Source organism: Epinephelus moara, chromosome 1 (genome assembly GCF_006386435.1).
Source record: "Epinephelus moara isolate mb chromosome 1, YSFRI_EMoa_1.0, whole genome shotgun sequence".
Classification (NCBI taxonomy): domain Eukaryota; kingdom Metazoa; phylum Chordata; class Actinopteri; order Perciformes; family Serranidae; genus Epinephelus; species Epinephelus moara.
The window spans coordinates 41,973,747-41,996,011 of NC_065506.1; the positions used below are offsets into that span (position 1 = coordinate 41,973,747).

The window sequence follows — 22,265 nt, forward strand, 5'->3', positions numbered from 1 at the left end:
TTATACACTTGTATAAACATATTAATGGGTAGAATATTCAGATTCAGATTCAGATTGACAATAAACCATGCCAAATATTACACACTGGCCCTTTAAATCTTGTTTTATCTAAAGTCATGATCTTCATATTTTTCAATTATCAGTGCCGGACCAATGTCTCCCCTTCTGCTCCTGAGATATGATGATGAATAATGGCAAGAAATGTATTTTTGCTGAACATTATGATGTCACAGTCAGGTTGACCTTTGGGCTTATGGATATAAAATGCCATCACTTCATCATTTTATCCTATTAGGCATTTATGTGAACTCAGTTGTCATATTGGCATATGAATTCCTGAGTTACGCCCAAAACCATGTTTTCTGAGGTCACGGTGACCTTGACCTTTGACAGTTCAATTAAACTTTGACTAAAAGTGGCTGTTTGCGGCACATTTGAACAAATTCCCCAAAGGTGTTCTTGAGATACTGCGTTCTCGAGATTGTGATGGACAAGGTCACAGTGACCTTGACCTTTGACCACCAAATTATAATCAATTCATCGTGACGTTCCAAGTAAACATTGGTGCCAAAATTGGAAAAATTCACTCAAGGCTTTCTTCAGGTATTGTGGTCACGACAATGACACAGACAAGGTCACAGTGACCTTGACCTTGGACCAAAATGATCACCAAAATCTAATCAGTTCATTGTTCAGTCAAAGTGCACGTTTGTTCTAAATTCCCTCAAGGGGTTCTGGAGATTTCGCGTTCACAAGAATGTGACGTACATACTAACATCCTGAAAACATAATGCCTCCGGCCACGGCAATTTATTGAGGCAAAAACATGGTAAAAATGTAATTTTGTTTCTGGCCTTTTGGTTTTGTTTGAAAATTTTACTGTTGGTTTATCATTATTACCAAATAAGCAGCTGTGGGTGCAGCAATACTGAGACTCAAATTACTCACACAGATTGAGCTGTGATGCTTTGTGCTTCTCAAACATATAGTTCGTCAAGGTTGAGTGTGGATTCAACAGTACGCCCAAATAAGGTAACAAAACACTCACCTGGCCTGTATTCAGTCTGTGGCTTGTGAAGACATAATAAGCACTGAACAACAAAAAACATTTCACGCTCCCCCATTTTTTCTTTTCATTTTCCCCTTTCTATGTGAAGATTTTTCTCTTGCTCTCTGATAGAGCATGAGTTCAGTTAGCAATCATTGCTTTTGTGTATCTGTGAAACCCATTGAGACATTGTATGTGCTACTGAGCTACAGAGGGGAAAAAAGCCTCACTTGACTTGAGCTTATCAGCATCTACCTGTCTCTCTCCACATACAGTAACAGCTTTCCTTTTCTCCCATCAGCTGCACCCTATCTCTTTTCTCTCACCTCCGCCCAGCATTTCCTTGTGCAGGGCTGTGAAGCAGGGCAGTTTGAGCACGCGGGCTGAGATGTCGGTCCAGAGTCCTACGGCGCAGAGCGGTGACTCACCGCCACCCTCCCCCAGAGGCGTGATGTCCAGGCAGGCCACCTCGTGCTCCATCTCCGTTGTACTGAGGAGGGTGTAGAGAACGTGTGAAAAACAGAAGCAAGCTGCCCCGCACATTGTGTGAATGTGGACGACAAAGTTTGACAAGAGTATAAGTTTAAGATAAAAATGTGTTTCTCATGTGAAATGCAAATGGTCATCTGGTGAGCTGAGCTGTGAGATCACACTAAAGCTGCCACACGACAATAATTTCCTATAAAGCTGTGGTGGGATGTCAAGCAATGTGTGGCCAGGCAACAAGATTTTTGTCTCAAAGGTCAGCTGGCCACGAGTGGATTTTTGCTCATTACACAGGAACATCAGGTTTTTGCTCTTCCTTGTTTAGACTCTGTTGTCAGCAGGAAGATCGAGTTTTATGAACAATTCTGTGAAATAGTGATCAGATCTCTTTCAAGGTTCTGTATACGACACTCACAGTAATGATATAGCATCAAAGCTACAGCGTCCTGAGCTGAGAATGAAGTCACACTACCTCTGCGTGTGTTATAATCTGACCTGTGCGTCCATGTTGTTGGTACATGTGAGTCCCTGTCTGTGAATCCCACTGGCGAGCTGAAAGGCTCTACTCTGTACTGCAGTCATATGTTAACCATTGATCATGACGTCCTAACTCAAAGTGCGGGGATGGGGATCATCGTGGAAGCGTAATGTCCACCCTCCAGACTCCCCACTGTCAGCACTGTTCATACTGTTAGCTTCGTTAGCTGCTAGCTGCTGGCTCAGCCATGAATCATAGGTACGCTCTGAATGTCTGATACAGCTCCTTTAATATTCTGGCTATCTGTCTTAACTCATCAAGGTGATGATGTGACAAGAAGTACAAAAGCAGCAAAAACATTTTGTCGAGTGATAATTCATAATGACTCTACTCCAGTGCACCCAATGCCTCGATATTTAAAATCTAATTTGTGAGTGCTTGTTTGGGAGACCCCAAAGGACACACCTTTACAATATCAAAAAGGATACTCATTATACTGAATATAAATGTCTAATAACCACTTAATATGCATTTTCTTCGAGTTGGATGCTATCCTTTAATATCTCTTGTTGTATAAGTCCATTGTGAGCAATGCTGCAAATCATAGACCAAGAATCATTTATAGTATTACTGGATTTTTTTGACATTAATGTGATGAACTATTTTGATATATCAGGTATTTAAACAATAGTCATCAATCCACTTTAAGAGGTATTCTCTCCGACCTCCTTAGAAAATCAATAACAATTTTCATAAATTGGTGAACTACAGTATGTTATTAAGCTGTCAGTGTTCATTTTTAAATCTATAAAACATATTTTGTATATATTTATGAGCATAATTTTTTACTTGTTTAAAAGTAAAAACAAAAATTAACATGAAAAAATATTATTTCGCAATTTAATAATTTATGCATGAGGAGATAAAGCTATAATGCAAATGAGCATAAAATTAATTTAAAAAAGGCCCAAAATTCTGTGTTGTAGTAAAACTTGGCTCCTCAATCATGCAAATATAATATAGGGATAATCACTGTGGAGTGTGTTGAGTTCTTACTTTTTAATTGCATTGCAGAGGAGCATTTCCTCCATGTAAACATCTTTTATCCAGCTATGACTATCTAGTATTTGCAGAATTTCAGGACTCACAAAGCAAACCAGCAGCATATTGATGTAAGCCAAACATTATTTCACAGCCCTGGTGAGACACTTCACTCTGTCTCTTTCTTTGTTTCATCAGTTACGAAAACTCTCAAGGCCGCAAACAAACACTTTGTGCTTCAAGCGGGCTTGGTGGCCACTTTTACAAGCTGTGTGTCTGTCTCTGCAAAAAAAAAAAATTACATTTTTGTGTATCCTTCACTTTTTTAAAACAACTACTGTAAAAAAAAAGTGGCTCAAAGCAGTTATATTGCAATAGTGGCACGAAGACAGCCACGAGGGTAAACCACAGCAGCAGTGTGAAAGAAATATAATAAAATGTAAGACTCTACAGTTCTGCTGCAGCATTTGCTTAAAAATGAGATGCAAATCCCTCATCTCAAACTTTCCCACAGATCAGGAGAGAGGAAATAAAAGTGAAGGTAAGATAGTGCAGGATAATAATAATAACACAACTGTGAGTCAGAGAAAAAGTTCTTGAACTCTTGGGAATATAAATCACTGTTTGATTAATTAAACTTTCATACAACAGCTGCGTTGGGTATTGTGTATCCAGTATATATATATGTAAGATTCTTCCCTGCTGTTGTATCATATTAACTATTCAATTAACCTGCAATTCTATTACTCAGATGACTCAGACTAATTTGTTAACAAAAGTAAGTTGGATTGATGAAGAGTCTCTGCAGTCGACTTTATTACCTGAAAAATTAAGTGACTTGGCTATGTGACGAGCTAAAGGGCATCTCTTTTAAGATCACCGCCACGGGATAACTGAAGGGTGTCTTTTTTTTTTTATCACTCTTAAGCTTTTCTGAACTTGCAAGCTGACCCAGTTTGGAGGCGCCTCACCATCAAACCCACAGACAGACGTGGCAGGGTTTATGTGAATTGTTTGACATTTTGGGGAATAGGCTTATTCAATTTCCTGCCAGGAGTTAGATAAGAAGATTGATAGCCCTCTCATGAATGTAAGGTAAATATGTAGGGTGTATACGGTGACCGGCTGCTGGCCTCAATCTTCTTATCTAACTTTTGCCAAGAAGGTGAAAAAGTGTGTTTAAATGGTTCCTTTAAAGCACATGTTTGATCTCTTTTTGTAATGTCGTACCGGGTTAATATAGGTTTATATACAATGTGGTGTATTTATCACAAACAAGAAGCTCTGGGCATGATTCAAAATGCTTATAGCATGACCATGATCAGCTGCGTATGTAGTAGAGGAGATTATCGGCAGGTAAATCCCCAGTTCATCAGTAAGTACACTGTAAAATCTGACAAGTTGATGTTACTTAAAAAACAGGAGAAATCTAGAAAACTGATTGCCTTGAAGAGGTAAGTAATTATAACTATTTATCTCAGTTATGTTTACTTTATATCTAATTGTTAAGTTCACTGAAAATGTAGTTGTACTTACTTATCTTTGTGAAGTTGTTGCAGTTGTCTAAAAGTGTAAACCAAGTTAGTCTGACTTAAGTTGATGATGACAAAGAGGATTTTGTTTTGTAACATGTTTTAGAATCTGTAAGTGTGAATGACTAGTTTGCAACCAGCAGAATACAGATATATGGCACAATGCAGAAACTAAAGTGTTGTTTTGTTAATTACAGTACGCAGCATATATGCTTAATATGCACAATTAAATAAAGCGTTAGCACCTTCAGTAAACAAAGTCAGTCTGACTTAATTGAACAGTTGTGTTTAGTCAGTGGAATCTAGGAAACTGAATGCCATAGATGAAGTAAGCAAAACAAAGAATGATTAATTTGCAGACTTATTTTTAATTTGAACAAAATTACATTCTTTGTGGAGAGAGCTAAAATTATACTTTCATAACAAATCCACCTTCAAGCCTTAAAAATATGAGCTTTAAAAATTAACTCTAGAAATATTCAGACTCAACCTTTCTCTCTGACTTTACTTGAGATTTCAACAAGGCTCAATTAATCACAAATACTAATATTGTAATATTCTATGCCACTAAAATTCAACTGTTCAATTAAGTCAGACTTATTTTGTTTATTGAAGGTGCTAACAACTTAATTTCATTATGCATATTAAGCATATATGCTATCCTAACTCCACAACACACAAAATCCTCTTTGTCATGATCAAGTCAGACTCACTTGGTTTACCCAAACTGCAAACTCCAAGGCAGAAAATGAAGCCAATGTGGAAGTGCATTCATGGCCACTACGACACATGGTAAAACCCCACAGACCGCCACGTTAAAATCTAACTTTACAGCATAAATAAATATGTTTACAGCCCGGTACAAAAAATGGTTTGGTGTCTATATCTACTTTCAACATTCATGACAACTCTACAAGGGGTGAATTTTCATTTAACTCACCCACTCACATTTTATTAAAGCCCAAAGTTAAGCATAATTAAGGGTGGGCAGCTTTGGGTGACTGGGTGTCTCCTAGTACATTTACAAGACATTAGAAAAAATTGATTCATTGTGTTAGTCAGACTAAAACCGGCCTTTTAAAATACAGTCAGACTTAATCGATGCCCCTCCTGGGCTTGTATACTGGGACAAGGACAGTAGTCCAATTAAATGGCCTGGTTGAGCTTTAACTGTAACTCGATTTATCTGTGCATGTAAACGTATTGAGTGTCCTCGGCTTCTCCATCAGGTCAACCCCTTCCTCCTCCTCCTAGCTCCAAAAAACAAAGATGGTGACATCCAAAATGCCACACTCGAGGCTTCACAATGGGAGTCCACAAACCATTGGGTGACACTACTCATTATTTATAGTCTGTGGGTTTACCTAAGTTGCTAACACTTTCAACTTTCATTTTAAAGTTGCAATGACTTCACAGACTTAAATGACCTTTTTCAAGGCAATCAGTTTCCTAGATTCTTTTAAAGTAAGATGATCTTGTCAGATTTTACAGTGTGCCGTCTGAAAATATCAGTGAACAGACAATGGGTCTATCATTTGATCCCTTGTGTCTGTATCCATGTCCTACCTGATCTGTTTGAGCTCTCCAGCCAGGATCTGCAGGTAGTAGAGGGCTCGTCCCACGGCGAGCACCACCTGAGTGTGGTTGCAGGCAGCCACGCTGATGTTCCTGCCCTGTGGCTCTTTCCATTCGCTCACTAATGCCTTGCTCTCCTGAAGCACCAGGCGCACAGATCCCGACGTGATCTGCAGGCACACACAGTTTTTCCCTTTTAAAAAATCTTATTTTGCACAGTATTTCCTAGGAGTGACAGGGAGGATGATGTAGAGACTGGGAGCTAAAATGTGGAGTCATTTCAAAGCAAATCCCACTGTTTCTATGTGGTTCTGTGCCAGGATTGTTTTTGAATGACTGAAAGGAAATTATGATTAACTGCAAAGAGAACATATGGTGCTTGTACCAGATTCTTGAGTCCTGATATATTGTTTCAAAACAACAAGGACACTTGCAGCAATCCAGGAGCTTATAAAGCTACAATGACAGTTTGCTAACTAGAAACCCTTGAAGAATTGTAATGTATTAAGGGAAAATACAGCAGTTTGATGGCAACACAACTGTTAAGAAATATGGCTTGATACAGAGTAAAGGTAGAATGTCCAGCATTCGTTTGATCCCAAAAAAACCTTTTATGAAACATTAGAACAAGATGTTTGGTTTTCTAGACCTATTACTTTGACAGTACTTGTATTGCATGTACCAAAGAGGCTTGTACATGTCAGGTAAGAGCCCCTCAGGTTAAGGAGAAATACAAATGTAATATTGAAATTTGAATAATGTCATGGAGAGAGCCACTGAAGGAGGTAGACAGGACAAAGAAAAAAAGGAGAGCTGACGACGCCTCAGTAACAGACGGCAGCAGGTTCAAACAAGTCAAACTATAAATGGAGCTGTTGCACTGTTAGGGAGCGCACAAAATATGGCGGTGTAATGAGATATGAAAACACAGCCTGTATTCAAGATTCAAGAATCCTACAGTCCTTGAGAGCACTTATGAGGATCACATTGTTCTGCCTCTGCAGTTTGTTTACCTTTGCAGTGTAGTGCAAATCACAGCACATTTGACGAGACTAAAACAGTTTAAATTTAAGTTTTATGTCACAACACATTGTAGGAAAACAGCAAGTTTCCAAAGAACCGGGAATTTATTTTGTCGGACGAGACAAAGAGTCCACAGCCACACTTGCAGCTCTGCGAGGCTGCACTTAGGCACAGTGGTGCTTTGAGCTGAATACAAACATCAGTGTGCTAACATGCTCACAATGAAACTGCTGCTATGCTGTTCAGCAGGTATAGGGTTTACCATGTAGGTCGACAGTTTCTAACGTTACCATGCAGTTCGTTAATCATAATAACACGTTCACATATGCAAATCAGCACTACACACAAGGTAGAGCTGAGGCTGATGGGAAAGACATTATTTTTGCAGGTAACTGGTAACCAAACAATTGGACAAATTAAGATTTTGACTTGCACGTTCTCTCCATATGAGTGCAGGTTTTCTTGACGCTCTACAGCTTCCTCCCACAGTCCAAAGACATGCAGGTTAATTGGTGACTCTAAATTGTCCGTAGGTGTGAATGTGAGTGTGAATGGTTGTCTGTCTCTATGTGTCAGCCCTGTGATAGTCTGGTGACCTGTCCAGGATGTCAGCTGGAATAGGCTCCATGCTTACTAGAACCCTGAACAGAATAAGCAGTTATGGGTACTGAATGAATGAAGATTTTGACCTGATGATGCCACTAGAGAACAAGTCGGGACCTCACCAAAGAAATTGCTGTTTACCCAGTGGCGATTGTGAATGTCTGTACAAAATTCCATGGCAATTCCCCAAGAGACATTTCACTTAAAAAAACTGAAATATCAACATTATAGTGGAGCAAGAGGAGAAGTCAGGGGATTATCAAAGTCATTAGGATTCATCCTCTGTGCATGCTCTTCTTTTGTTAATAGCACCATTGGAGTCCCACAGGGATCAATTTTAGGACCAATTTTATTTAGTTTATATATTAATGACCTGCCTCTGATTTGCCCAGATGTCCATACCCAAATGTATGCAGACGATACAGTCATCTATACACATGCAAAAAATAGAGAACAGGCTGCATCAAAACTCACTGCAGTGCTACACAAAGTCTCAGACTGGCTAACTAGCAAATGTCTGACTCTCAATCTAAGTAAAACTGTTGGCATGTATTTCTCCAACAAGAGAAATGCACAGCAACAACCTGATATCTTTGACAAAGGAGAGGTGATTAAAACTGTTGACAACTTTAAATACCTGGGCATAACCATTGATTCTAAACTAACTTTTAAAAAGCATATTAGAAAGATATCCAAAAATGTCAGAACTAGTTTAATTAATTTTAGACATATTAGACATCAATTACCCATACATGCTGCTAAATTATTTATGCATTCAATGATCCTTTCACACCTATCCTAGGCAGGTGTGACTACCCTGAAACCTTTGTATACTCTTTACAAACAGGCTGTGAAAGTTTTTGATAAAAAAAAACAAGAAATTACCACCACTGTACCATTATAAAAAAACATAACCTGTTAACCTTTGACAGTTTTCTTTGGTTTTCTGACATGTGCTTGATGTACAAATTGATTCATGACCTTGCACCACCACCACTCAAGCAATGTGTGTCATTCTGCAGGGACAATGTAAGGGTATCCAGGGCCTCAATGAGAGGCGATTGTTTCACCAAATTTAGGAAGACCACTTTTGGGCAATCAGCATTCTCATTCCAAGCAACTGGAAAATGGAACTCAATCCCATTCCATATTAGAGACTGTGCAAGTCTTAACAGTTTTAAAAAGTCTCTGAAGACATGGCTAAAAGAGAATCAATCATGCGATCATTGATCTTTGTATATAGAACACCAAATGTATTATGTATTTTGTACAATGTTTACTCTGTAATGTTGTTGATGCTGTTGTTTTGTTTTTGATATTGTCTGTAATGTTTAGAATGTGTTTTATTGTCCTTTTAACTTCCTGCCCAGGGACCTCAGATGCAAATTAGCTATTCAGCTAACTCTGGTATAGAGCCTGTTCTGTACATGGTCCCTGTCAACTAAACCAATAAACTAAACTAAACTAAACTGTGGACTAAGAATGTCCCATCAGGAGTTGTCAACGCTGCAGTTGCTGCATTAAGCAAATTGTGACCAAAGAACAAATTCACCAAAACAAACTACTGTATGTTAAGGCCAACTGTCCAAAGGTCTTTCAGCTCTGGCTTGGTCTCCCAACTCCCCATGACAAGAATAACTGGGGCCTTCTAGATGTCTAGCATCATTTACAGGGCACTTCTTTTGATTTTTGCAATTCGTGCTGGGCAGGTAATACAGAGTCAACTTTCAGAGCTTGTTTGCTGGAAACTGCTGCCTACAGTTTTTTTTTTTACCATTATTATTATTATTATTGAAGGGTTTATTAGAAGAGCATAGCTTAAGCAAACACTGTGCAGGATGCAGGGCCAAAATAATGAGGTAAAACAAGGCTAAAGTCCCTTCAGAATTTTGCAGGTTTTTGGAAATGTGGCCGTCTAAATTGTCTGATTTCGCGGCAGCTTTTGTAAAGTAATTGCAGAGCATGTTGCAACGTTTTTAGGCGTTTTTTACAATGAAACTGTGGAAGCAAATGAAAACTACAAAAACAGTTTTTTTGTATAATTCATTAAATATCAAAGGTAACTTGTTCTAGTGAGAAGAAAACTGCACTGTTCTGAGTGTGATGTATACTACACTAACATTACGATTAACCTTATATATTTAACCTAGCTCACCTTGATTGTTTCAGCACAACAGACCTGGATGCAACAGCCTGCATCGTAACTATTTGTCTTGACTGTTTCAGCAATTCGACAGGTGTGTTTTGCAGTAGAATGGTATTTGTCAAATGATGACTTCTGTTTGCGTTCCACCACATTACACACTCTGTAAAACAGTTTACACCCACTACTGCAGAACATCAGGGAACTGCCTTGCTCAGTCTTTAGCAGAACATTTTGTTGGTAAATGTGAGATGTTCATGTCACAAATGTCTGCATCCTCACAGCCAGAAACAAGGAAGTGAGATTGGTGACGTTATGCAGAGGTAAGCTATGACAGGGGAAACTTATGGGAAACTGCTCTGCTTAGTCAAATTTGAGGAAAGGTTGCGGTGAGCGGATCAAATTGCAATGTTGTGCAGAAGTGAGATTGGTTGGCAGAGTTTGGCTGAATTATCCTGAACTGTTGCGAAGAGGGATTGCTAAGTCATGATACAATATAACTGTGATTTTAAACGTTTTACAATGTGCTGAGTACTGCAGTAACACATATTGGGTTATAATGTGACTTGCTGCCTTTTTTCAACTGGAAATCATGTCCCCCAAAAATTATTTTGTCAACATTTGTTTTATCAAATAGGATAAAGTTTTCAGTCTGTTCATCTGACTTCTGAATCTTTTTTACTGCAGCAAAAATGTACTTATTGCAATTGATTTTAATATTCTAGCCAAAGGTTTAATTTGTATTTGCAATATTAATAATTTCTATCATAAAAAAATCAATAATTTGTGTCCATGTATTGATACAATACTGCCACACAAAATATCGCAATGCTCGGCTGTATCAATTTTTCACAACCCCTTAGAGTCAGGCATTCATTTGTGTTGGGTTTAACACTGTGTGCAATCCTTTCATGTTACATAGAGTCACTTGCTTTATATTGCTATGTGGTTACTTGGTATGTGACAACAGCATGGAGAAATAATTGTTTAAAAAAAAAAGAAGGGGGAAAGATGTTGCTGAAAATTTGCACCATCTGTGCTGCCTTCAAGTGTCCAACACTGTCCACCACAATGTGTTTTCTGATAAGACCACTGAAGGCCAAAGTAATAAAACTTTAAAGCTAGTGGCCTCAATCCAAGTTTAAGTGCAACTAGCAACTTTTACCATTTGAAGTGAGTTTGTCTTTGCAACAAAGAATGTTTTGTGTCACACTAACGCAAATGTGGAAATGTGCAGTGTAGGTATAGCAACTGTGAGAGGCGAGAGCGTTAGTGAAAATGTTCCTGCCTTAAAACGCAAACAGTGTTGTCATAACAACCTAAAGATTTATGGTTGAGGGTCTGAGAGCTGGCAGAATTCCCAGCAGGTTTCATCCTCATTTCAAGAAGGCAGGCTAAAACTTGAATTTAAATGAAGTGCAATATTCATCTCAGCCACGTGTAAAATACATGAAGTCCTTTTGCGCCGCTCATATTCACAACTCCCCTTTCAATCATGTATGATTCAGCGCCGGCAGAGTATATCTTATTAAATGGAGAAAGGCCGCAGTTGAATAAGTTATTTCTATAATTAATTTAGAATTTGTGAAATTAGATGGTTTTCCTGCACTGAACAAGGATGTACAAATACTGTAAGTCGGCTATTTCTAGACATCAAATGAGTGTCAGTGTTAATCTAACTAAAGCATGCTCTGGTGAAGCATTCTGACAGCAAATGAACTTATGACAGAAGAGTGTGTGTGTGTGTGTGTGTGTGTGTGTGTGTGTGTGTGTGTGTGTGTGTACGCACTTGAATGAGTTGCTGGTGCGCCACGTTGCCACAGTAAAACGTCTGCTGGTTGTCCACAAAGCCAGGAAGTTCAGTCTCCTCCACTTCCTCACCACTCAGCATCAACACTCTGGGGGGAAAACACACTCTAAAGATGAGATAAAGGCATTCGGAATTGACTTTACACTTATCTGGCATGCTGCACGGCAAGCACTCACCGTGTTTGACCCACGAAAGACAGCACCAGCATGTCATCTGTCTCTCTGCCTGCCTCGGAGCGGAGCGGCCACAAACCTTGAAGGGGATTCGAGAGAGGGTGTTGGAAAGAAAAGTCACTCTCTGCACCATTCTGCAGAGCAGGAGAAATACAATATCCAACCAGTTTCTGAGCCGATCTTTAACTATTCCAGCTGTCAAATGCCAACATGTTGGAAGATGTACAGGTCACAGACACCTCTCAGAGAGCCATCGATTGGCTTAGTGAATAATTGTCTCTCATCAAGAGGCCAGGGGCAGCAGGCAGCTGCCGAGGCTTTCAGGGCAGAGATGGTCAATAAACAGCTGAAGCCTAACAAGTGCGAGCAGCCCTCACCTGACCTGTGTGTCTCATTTAAGCATCAGAGAACAGTCTTAAGAGAGGAACCTCATTTTCTGGAATTAAGAGGTGTCTGCCATTGTTACACCTGACGGGATTTCCCAACTTGACACTTTGCTCCCGCAGACATTGCAGCGCTCATTGGTTCGCTAAATGAAAACAAATGCTTCCAAAACTAACCTTGGCAATCTTCCTGTTCTTTAGAAAGTACCGAGCCATGACCTATGACATCTGCGCCATCTGCTCGCGCTCGCATGTGGAGCTTGGACGTACAGCAGCTGGCGTCTTGGCCAGGTGAGGCAAACAGATGTGAGGGTTGAAGTGACTCTAGTGTCAAGTCAGTAAAAGAATAAGGTCCAGATAATGTCAAGGCTTGAGAGGGAGGTGTTGGAAGCGACACAAACACATACAGAACACACAAACCTTTGATTCCCGGCAGGTCAATGCTGGCATGCTCATGAATCCCAATGCCGTTGCGAATGATCCGAAGAGAGCCCTCCTTGAATGCACCTGAGCATGTCACCAGCTGAAAGCAGCACAAAGAGACAAAGACGTGGATTGAGACATGAAGGGTGTGATTTTTATGTCCTTTTTATAGGGCTGTTATGTAGCTGATCCAATTACTGTTTTCTCTTAGCTATTTCTACCTGTCAATGACAATAATGCTGTCTTAATATATAACTCCAGTTTTATACGACCTGGGTCTTACTTAGTTGCCTAGTTCACATTACACAATTTTCACTGTGATTTTGATGTCGCAGAGGATCTTGAGAGCCACCTTGGGTCGGAGGTGAGTCGGCAGATAGTCTGCCAAGACGAGTCCTCATGTGTGAANAGTGGAGTTGCTTATTTGGGTTTGCTCTCTAAACGTCACCTTCCTCTATATATATCCATCTAATAAGTTATTTAAACGCATGGTATTATGTCGGACTGCAGTCCCTTCTTTTGGGCTTGTTTCCATAGCCCTGGTTGCTTGTTTCTCTTCCAAGATCTGGCAACACTGACAAGCCGGCCAGCATGCAACAACAACAATGGCGGCGTCCACAGGATCACAGGGAGTGCGTTGTGTTTGGACCCAGGATAATAAAGAATATCCATGTCTTTACAATGTGTCGTCTCCAAGTTTGGTGACTTCACCGTGTTATCTGGGGCTCTGTCGGCGAGGGCTCTGTGGAGAAATCTTGTGGTGTGCACTGTGCACACACAGGTCGTAACGCAGTTGGCAAGACTCCCACTAACGGAAACACACGTCGCCAGGTATGAACACTCAAAAGATTATGATAGTCTCCGCGACGCAAAATCAGGGTGAAAACCGTGTAATGTGAACTAGGCTTAAAGCGCAAACAGTGCTAACTCCATTTAAAAGCTCTAAACAATGGAAATGGTGCAACGAGGTGATGATGAGCTAACCAGTGGGTTCATCTTTGGCCTGCAATTATTATTTCAGGTGCACTCGTTTTCTGTTTTACCTTCAAATTAAAGGGTTTAAACCATGATCTGGGTGAATATTAGATTCTGACTGACTGCAGGGTGTTCATTAATTCCTGATATAGGACACTGACTAAGTAGTTCCAGTGAAGCTGTCTGTTCATTGTTATAATTTAATACGTTGGCCACATAATATCAGCCTGTATCTAAAATTGAATAACCATAGCAATAGGGATGCAGTCAAAGCCTCCGTTTACAACTTATTTCCAACAGTGAGTGCAGTTGCCAGTGCCTCATCCTCTGAACACAACAGAATGGCCCAACTATAACACACAAGCTGCAGGAAGTTTGCTGGCTCTCTGAACTTCCTGATACATGTATCACATCACTGACCGTCTCACATCTTGTTCGTTATTTCACTCACTATAGCCGACAGTAACATAACACATGGCGTATCATTTGTTCATAAAAATGTTGATATTGATTTGGAGACAATGACATGACCAGATGGCTGACTGGTCTTGCTGTAAAACACATGACTGTTAAACACATGACTTTAACAGACCAAAAATAGATAAAATCAAAAGAGTTGCCATTTAATTTTCTTTTGAATGACTGCTTCAGCTTTTTGTTATTGTCATTTGCAGCAGTAATAGTAGTTGCGGACATCGCAGGTGGAATCTCTCAGTTCTCAGTGGTCAAAGTTCTGGTGGTAAATATCATCCAAAGTACATGTTACGAGAGAAGTGGAGGCTGCGGCTCTATTAGCACTTTGAAAACCAGCTAAACAAGTCTGTTAAAAGCTGCTCAGCTCTGAACTCACAGACCTTGCATTCTATCCTCGGGTCTTCATGACTCTCTTTTATTTGACAAGCATACACTTATGATGTGCTGTTACGTGTAGCTTTGCACTGTGTGTCTTCTGTGCTCTTTTTAGTATAACTTTGTTTTATGTTCTTACCCTGTACTGTGTTATTTTGCTGCCGAGGGACTACAGGTGAGAATTAGCTTCAAGCGATCATCTGCTGTGTTGGCTCAAATGGTGACATCTGTGTTACTGTGCATGGTTCCTCTTAAATAGAATAAATAGAAGTCAGTGTCAAAGCACTGACGGGTATAGTAATGAAGGATTTGAGAATCTGTATCAGTTTATAGAAAAGCCTCTCTGAGATTGCCAGTTCAAACATGGTAACAGCGCTGAGTTCCAACACCCTGAAGGTAAATATTTCTGGTGCCTGTACAGTCAGACTGGAGAGCATCCGAATGTTACTTATTCATCCAGTCACGGTACACTAACAGGATTAATACCAGAGCCCATATAATCTCCGCTCCTACCACCTGCCACCAACAGCTTCATGCTAATGGAAATACCCGCTGTGAACCTGGCAACCCACCTAACCCCTCCGAGTGTGTTCTCAAATGCCCTCACACTCTCACGGGACTGTCTAAATTCTCATAATCTGAACATAATATATTATGTTTGTGTATTTGTTTGTCATTTTATTTCATCCTTCATAAACCCCAATCTGGTTTGCGGTCGCACATCTGTGAATACAATCATTTTTCGTGCTTTCTCTGAGAGGGGCCCCGTTATTATTTTTGCCCCGCAGCTTGTGCACCAATCCTGTCTTTACTGTCTTGGAGCGTGTCCGCACTAATTAACCAGGTCAAATGTGCTGTGGATTTACTGCAAATGGCAAATTAAAACAATTATTTTATTTAGTTCTGGGCCTCAGCAGACTAAAATGACCTCGAGTGTGTGGATGAATGCAGTCAGTGGCTGTCTGATTGTGTGCTGGTATGTACCCAGAGAGTGGCTCTGTGCTCTGGTGGACCACTGCCTTTGGAACAACATCAAGTACCCTGAGGCCTGGTGTCAAACCCTGCCAACAAATCCTTCTGTACTGTATCTCTCGCTGCTTCACCGTTTCATCTCTCTAAGCCTCACTGATTTGATACAAAGAAGGACAAATGTTCAAATCAAGAAATGTGTTTTTTTCCAACTATTATATTAGAAATATGTCAAATAATGTGCCAGACATTCGTCATCTGGTTTCATTTAGCATAAAAAGAATTTATATTTTAAGAGGAACAAGAAGGAAATGAATTCAAATTAAAGCTGCAAGCAGTGATGAACAGGCCTTCGCACCTTCTCGCCTAAGGGGGGGCCAGCGGGACACCAGTTATCACGGCTGTGCCTTCCCTTGACCGCTGGACACTGTGAGCATGACTTAGACAGTTCCTGAATGGAGTGCATTGCACTGAAAATGACATATTAAAAATTGTGTTCTACTTCCTGTGCCTTCTTTCCCGTCTTCCGCATATATCAGTCCGTGGTATATATGTAGGAGAAGTAGATGATTTTTGTGTTGGGCTACCCAGAGCTTTACATCTGTCCCATGGACAATATTTTAGGCCAAATACACACTTCACTGCAATGCCTCGAGGAAGATCCGCTCTGCTCTCAGGACTTTTGGTAAGTAGGCTATGATAAGGTGCTGGTTATGGTCACTAAGCCACCTCAGATGCACCTGCTTTCGTGCTCTTGAAGGTTAAAGATATGCCATGTGTACAGACCCTAAAGTGAACTTCCAGTTGTCAATCGCTGGCGTTATGAGTACGAGTCACTACGGGCTTGTACATGTCTCGAGGCCTGGACACTTGCGTGAAATTTGGGGCAGACTGGCCTGTGTAAAAACAAGTTACAACAGCTTCATGTGTCATGTCAAAACAGGGTAATTTGCTGCATCACCATGGTAATGCTGTTCAACAAAAACTCACAATAAAAAAAAAAAAAAAAAAAGTATAATCAAGGTCTTGAGGCTTTTCTGCCCAAATCTGAGGTGAATCCGGTCAACTTGCTGGGAGCAGTACATCCAAGTTTAAAACATGTGATTGCCTGTTTTGCCAGTAGGTGGCACCATGTACGGTAGAGTTGCAAACTAATTCCTGTTTCATGGTGAAACATGGAAATTCGACGCCTCTCCAAGGCCATGCTGCTATAGGATACCACAAAAGCTTCGCCATTTAGCATTGGCAAGGTGTTTAGATTTTACTGCCTGAATCTGAAGTCAATCCGGTAAAAATTTCTGGGAGGAGTCTGTTAAAGTACAACGCCTGGTAGTGGCAAAAAATGCCCCGAAAATGAGAGGTTAATTCAAAATGGCTGACTTCCTGTTGGGTTTAGGGTATAGCTCAAAGAGACTTTTTTGTAAGTCTTGGGATGTTACTTGTGCCTCTCCAATTTCAAACCTCTAGGTGAAACATTCTGCGGCGGGCTGCTTTATTTTAAATTTTCTAGGGGGCGCTGTCAAGCTATTTTGTCCAAATTTTTCATCCGCTCTGATGCACATGTCAAGTTTTTGAGCATCTTAAGCTCCTCAAAAATGCAATTACATTTGTGAAATAATTAAAAAAAGAGCAATTTCAATAGGGTCCTCACACTGACCGGTGCTCGGGCCCTCATTACTGGGTAGAAAGATGAAATATTGTCTTGTTCTTGCCTTTTAAACCTGGAGCTGCAGCATGGGTTGAATTATATTATACTCAGAATACAAACTGGTAAACAACTGCTGAAGGTAAACAACCTTAAGTATACAGAAGTGCAAAAGATGATGGATGGTTCGGATACATGCAGTCAGGGAGTGACTGAAACAAGGTCTTCACTGTCAGATTTAAAAGGTGTAAATATTATTAGAGGAAATAACATGCACAGCAATCAGCCTTCTTTTGCGACGGAACCAAAAAGCCAATTTGAGTTTGTGTACCAGAGATGCATTTTAACATCAGGTGCAACTGCAGTGCAGCTAAATCATATCTAGATGCAAATGGGATACCGGCCGCACGTTAATGCCAGGTGTACAGGGAGCACTGTCAACAAAAAAAAATAGACTAGACAAAAGAAGAACACCCAGACTGCCTATAAAAAGGCTCAGGAAGCAGTTTTTTTGATGTCAGCAAGAATCTCCTGAATACTTTCACCCTGGTATTCTGGCCAGTGGCAGGTTTGTGCTGTAGAACGTTGCATGCTTAATTCTGCTGACAAAAACACTGTTAACACGACTCAAGAAGCCGGCTGCATTGGCGGTGTGAGCCCAGGCTCCCTGAAGGCTGTGACAAAGAGGATGATAAAGAGGAAAACACAGATGAAGACTCACCAAAAGCTATAAAGTGCACCCAGTGACTGTTAAGAGAGTATTCGGTAATCACCATGTCATGTCTGCATCCTCTGGCAAACGCCCCAAGAAACCTTTTATTCTATCTGACTGATTTGCTTTCAATATATAACATGTGTTTGGGCTTTCCCACTTCGCTGGTTGCAACAATAAAACATATTTTTCACTTCTCACAGAAACATAAGGATTCAGGTTCTGGGTCATACCTGGCCCTGGCCTTGCCTCTCCAGGTCTACCACACACATGTCCACGATGGGCCCCAGATTGGTGAATGTCTCCATCACCGCCACATACGAGCCCTGGTCGTTGCTGTCCACGTTGAGCTGCGGAGAGACAAACAGAGGCCTTTTTACAAATCAGTGAGAACAGAGGTGATACAGGTGTCATTTTGTACAGATTCCTGTTTTTTTTAGGGTTTTATATCAATCTGTAGCTTTCCAGTCGTGTTCCTAATGTATTCAAACCCAAAAATTCAGCTTTAAGTATGTATGTTTTAGTATCATAATGCTGTTTTCCAAAGCCCTTCAAAAACTTAATTCCACTTGACCTTATGTAGCTTTCTGCGTGATGATGTTGCTCAATAAACCCACGTACTGCTGTGGATGTCATGTTAGTTTGGTTCCGAAAGTCACATAACAACAAAAGTCAGCGGGAGGCAAGCAATTCTTGTGTGATGTTAGGTAAAATTACTGCTTTTGTCAATGGAGTTTGGTGGCTTTGAAGAGGGCAAATAATAGCTTCGGTTCCCCGTCGGAAAGGGCTTTCTGACAGCAAGGTAAAGTGGTAAAAATAATATAAATATAGCAAACACTTAAACTGATATTAATTTAGTTAGATGGTCTGTTTTTAGGAGGCTAAAATAATTCTTGCTGCCAACAGACTCCTTTGACAGAAACAGTCATTTTACCTCGCAGAACACAAGGAGTTGCTGGTCTACCGCTGCCTCTAATCGGTTATTTAGTTTGTGTTATTGTGTGACTTTTGGAACCAAACTAACGTGGCGTCCACTGCAGTATATTGCTTAGCTTATGTGGCTGCCAACTACAACTGCCAACTACTGTAGGTATTAGACAGACTATGGATCTATAAATGTGTCTACACAGGGCAAATGCAGTATTTCATTATATTGAATCTTAACATGTCTTCACCCGTTTAAATAAAGGTAACTACTCTACATGTTTACACTGTCAGTGAAGTGCGTGTGTGTGGGGGTTGAGACAGAAGGGAGGGCATCAGCGCTGTAGTCTACATTCCCGCGATTAAGTGAGCATTTTTATTTGAAAAAACTGAATTTGTTTTTTAAAGTACGCAGATAAACATCCCTTTAAAGACTACAAAGATTAAATGTCTTATATTAAGATATTAAAATGCAAAAAAAAAAGTCAAAACAAGACCGTCCAAAGGAGGGACAAAATACAGCCATACTCCATCCTGTTTCACGATGTTATTCATTACCCGCAGCAAACACTTTTACTGATGCAACAAGTTTATGGAACAATTTCAAGGTTATAAAATTCTGGGGCTGTACTTGAGAGTTTGAAGTCTTATTCATAACGTTCACATTCAATTTCTAAACCAACATTTGAATGGTGCACAGCTTCTTTTTGCATGTCTATTCATTCTGTTTAAACCCAGTATTTCTGCACGGTTGCAGATAAAGATTAAGTTACACTAATATTATTGGTATCATACGACTTGTTAAATTAGACTCAAGTGGTGGCTGCGCAGGACTGTGTGATCCAAACAATTCAAACAACTTCAGAGTGTCGCAAAGTAAAAAAAAAAGTAAAACATTTATTGAAAGAAGATAGATGGAATAATTTCCTAAGTACTCAATATCTCTTATCTTATGAAATATTCTGCTTGAATCCAAAAGTTTTGGCGTTTAGCTTTTCAAAAACAACATTTCCTCTCCCGCATCAATCAACTGTATTAATGGGGCTGTCTGGCACCATTATTTACTTGTATTTATTAAAGTTGATTAATAAAAAAGTCTCACTCACTTAATCTAATGAAGTCATAAATTGTAACAACAAACATTTCAAACTTCATACAAGAAGCTTAATAGAAGCTTTGAAAGAGAAAGACATTCAGTACAGCCCTTAATTAATGACTGCAGAAGGTATTAAACTGTCTTTTGCTGCTTACCTTCACTAACTGGGAGTCACCCAGTCTGGAGCCCACAAAGACCACACCATTATCCAAGTAGGTCAAACACTCTGCGATGGATGTCTGTCATCGGAGAAAGACACAAAAACATCTCAGCCTCTGAGGCCATTTCCACACTGAGGCTGCAACTACTGATTATTGCATTTTTAAGCTACGCTAGCGGCATGGCTCAAGGGATGTCACAGTCCATCAGTCAGTCGGAAGAGAAAAATGGAAATCGCAATTTCCCAGAGCCCGAGGTGATGTCTTAAAATTGCTTGTTTTGTCCAACCAGCAGTCAAAAACTTAAATATATTCAGTTTACCAGCATGTGAGAGAAATAAAAGCAGCAGGTCCTCACACTGGAGAGGCTGGAACCAGGAATATTTTCCATTTTAGCTTGAAAAACGACTGAGGTGATTAATCAATCATCAAAATAGATGCTAATAATTTTCTGACTATTGATTTATTCAATGTTTCAGCTCTAGTCAAGACAAATTTAAAAAAAAATACACACTTTTAACTTTCTACTTGGACCTTCAATCCCATCAATTCAGCATTTGCAAAGTTTTGTACTTATACTCAGTGCTTAAATTAAATGATTCATCAATCAACAATAATTCAATAAATTACCATTTTCATCAGAGATTAGTTAAGATTATTAATTTGTTTACTTTTGTTTGTCTGCTGGACAAACAAAACCAGACACATGAGACGTCACTTTAGGCTCTGGTAAATTCAGATGGGAAGTTATTATTGCTGTCTTTAACATACTAAACCATTAATCAGAAAATAAAATAAAATAAAAATCGGCAAATTAATTCATCAAGAGAAAAAATTACTATCTGCAGCCCAACTTGAGCGATCGTCTGACAGCGACAATAGAAATGTCACTGAGGACATCTCTGTTCAGATATAATGAAACACAAATTAAGTCATAAAAACGATGACAGATAAAAGGTATTAATGCACCATTTTGTTGTTTGCCAAATGGAAGAGACGGAAGATCAAAACCATTCCTCTTGTTTTGAAATATCACTATTAGGTGTTTTACATTTTTTTTTTTAAGAGAACTAAAAACAGACAGAGCTCTGTTTGACACATAAATGATGTTTTTAAATTCACCCTCATCAGTGTGAACACAGTCTAATGACAGACAATAAAGATGAGTTTCTCTGTCTGATATTTTAATGACGCCTGCTGCCGCCTGTTGACTGAGCAGACTGGTCCCAAGAATAAAGTTAAGAATGATTTGAGAAGCAATCTGTCTCCAGTTCAGCACTCCGACTCTCCTTGATTGTTTCTAGCTCCAGCATCTCTCAACCACACACCTTTCCAAACTCCTTGGCAAGCCATTAGAGGAAGGTGTCACAAGCCAAATGCTGTGCGCTTTTAACATGAGATTTAGCTCCGAGAGCAGTATTGACATACAGTCGTTGTCTAAATCAACTCAAAAGGGATAACTGACGCTGTGGCAAGCCAGCAACAAAGAGGTGGGATCATTTTTTCCTCATCTTCAGTACAAGTGTAGACTGATCCATTAGCTCCTGTCGGGGCTATAAACCATTAAAGAGTCAATCGTAACAAAGAGGGTATTAAAAGGAAAAGGCAGCAGGAGAAGCAGTGGCCAAGCCAGGTAGACAGAAACAGACGGGAGAAGTGCCAGAGGAAAGGCAGGTGGATAAACACAGGGGAGAGAGATTGAGATAGAGGCATAGGGAATAAGATAGATAGTGGACCTCTCCGAGCAGCTCTACGTGCAGGTCTTTGAGCGCCACTGTGCCGTCCATGAGCTCCTCCTTCTCCAGCAGCAGCATGAACAAACGTCCCTCCATGTCCCCCAGCAGGTAGCGAGAGCCGTTGGGGTCCACCCGGTTGTGACAGACAATGGTGCTTTGCTGCAAACGAGAGTGGAACACAAACAAATCGTTAAAATAACACTCACAGTGGAGGAGCTGCAGGAGCTCCAAGAATTACATCAGTGCAAAAGAAGTCTTCATCCTCGCCTCATGCATTATCTATATATATGAGCATGTCCAAGCACAGCCGCAGAGACCTGTCTTCACAATGTTTGTTTTGTTCTTTCTCTTTATGAAAACACACCACACCATAGACTCCTTTCCCATTGCCAGTAGACCAGAGTTGCTGCAGATGAGCATGCCTTTCTGTGTGTGGGGTTTTTGTTTTTTTCTGTGTCACGTTCCACATCACGGACAGGTTTT

The 22,265-nt window shown here is 40.1% G+C and overlaps 1 protein-coding gene across 1 annotated transcript in view; it reads right to left on the reverse strand.

The window, feature by feature from the left end:
* Positions 1 to 22,265, reverse strand: part of ddb1 (damage-specific DNA binding protein 1) — a 71,993-nt gene that overhangs the window by 34,870 nt on the left and 14,858 nt on the right. Inside the window, exons 7-14 of the mRNA XM_050042309.1 lie at positions 21,783 to 21,941; positions 20,044 to 20,127; positions 18,102 to 18,218; positions 12,716 to 12,818; positions 11,916 to 11,991; positions 11,719 to 11,827; positions 6,152 to 6,330; positions 1,375 to 1,538 (exon numbers count right to left, since the gene is read on the reverse strand). Coding sequence (XP_049898266.1) covers positions 1,375 to 1,538; positions 6,152 to 6,330; positions 11,719 to 11,827; positions 11,916 to 11,991; positions 12,716 to 12,818; positions 18,102 to 18,218; positions 20,044 to 20,127; positions 21,783 to 21,941 — 991 coding nt within the window. The remainder of the gene's footprint in view (positions 1 to 1,374; positions 1,539 to 6,151; positions 6,331 to 11,718; positions 11,828 to 11,915; positions 11,992 to 12,715; positions 12,819 to 18,101; positions 18,219 to 20,043; positions 20,128 to 21,782; positions 21,942 to 22,265) is intronic.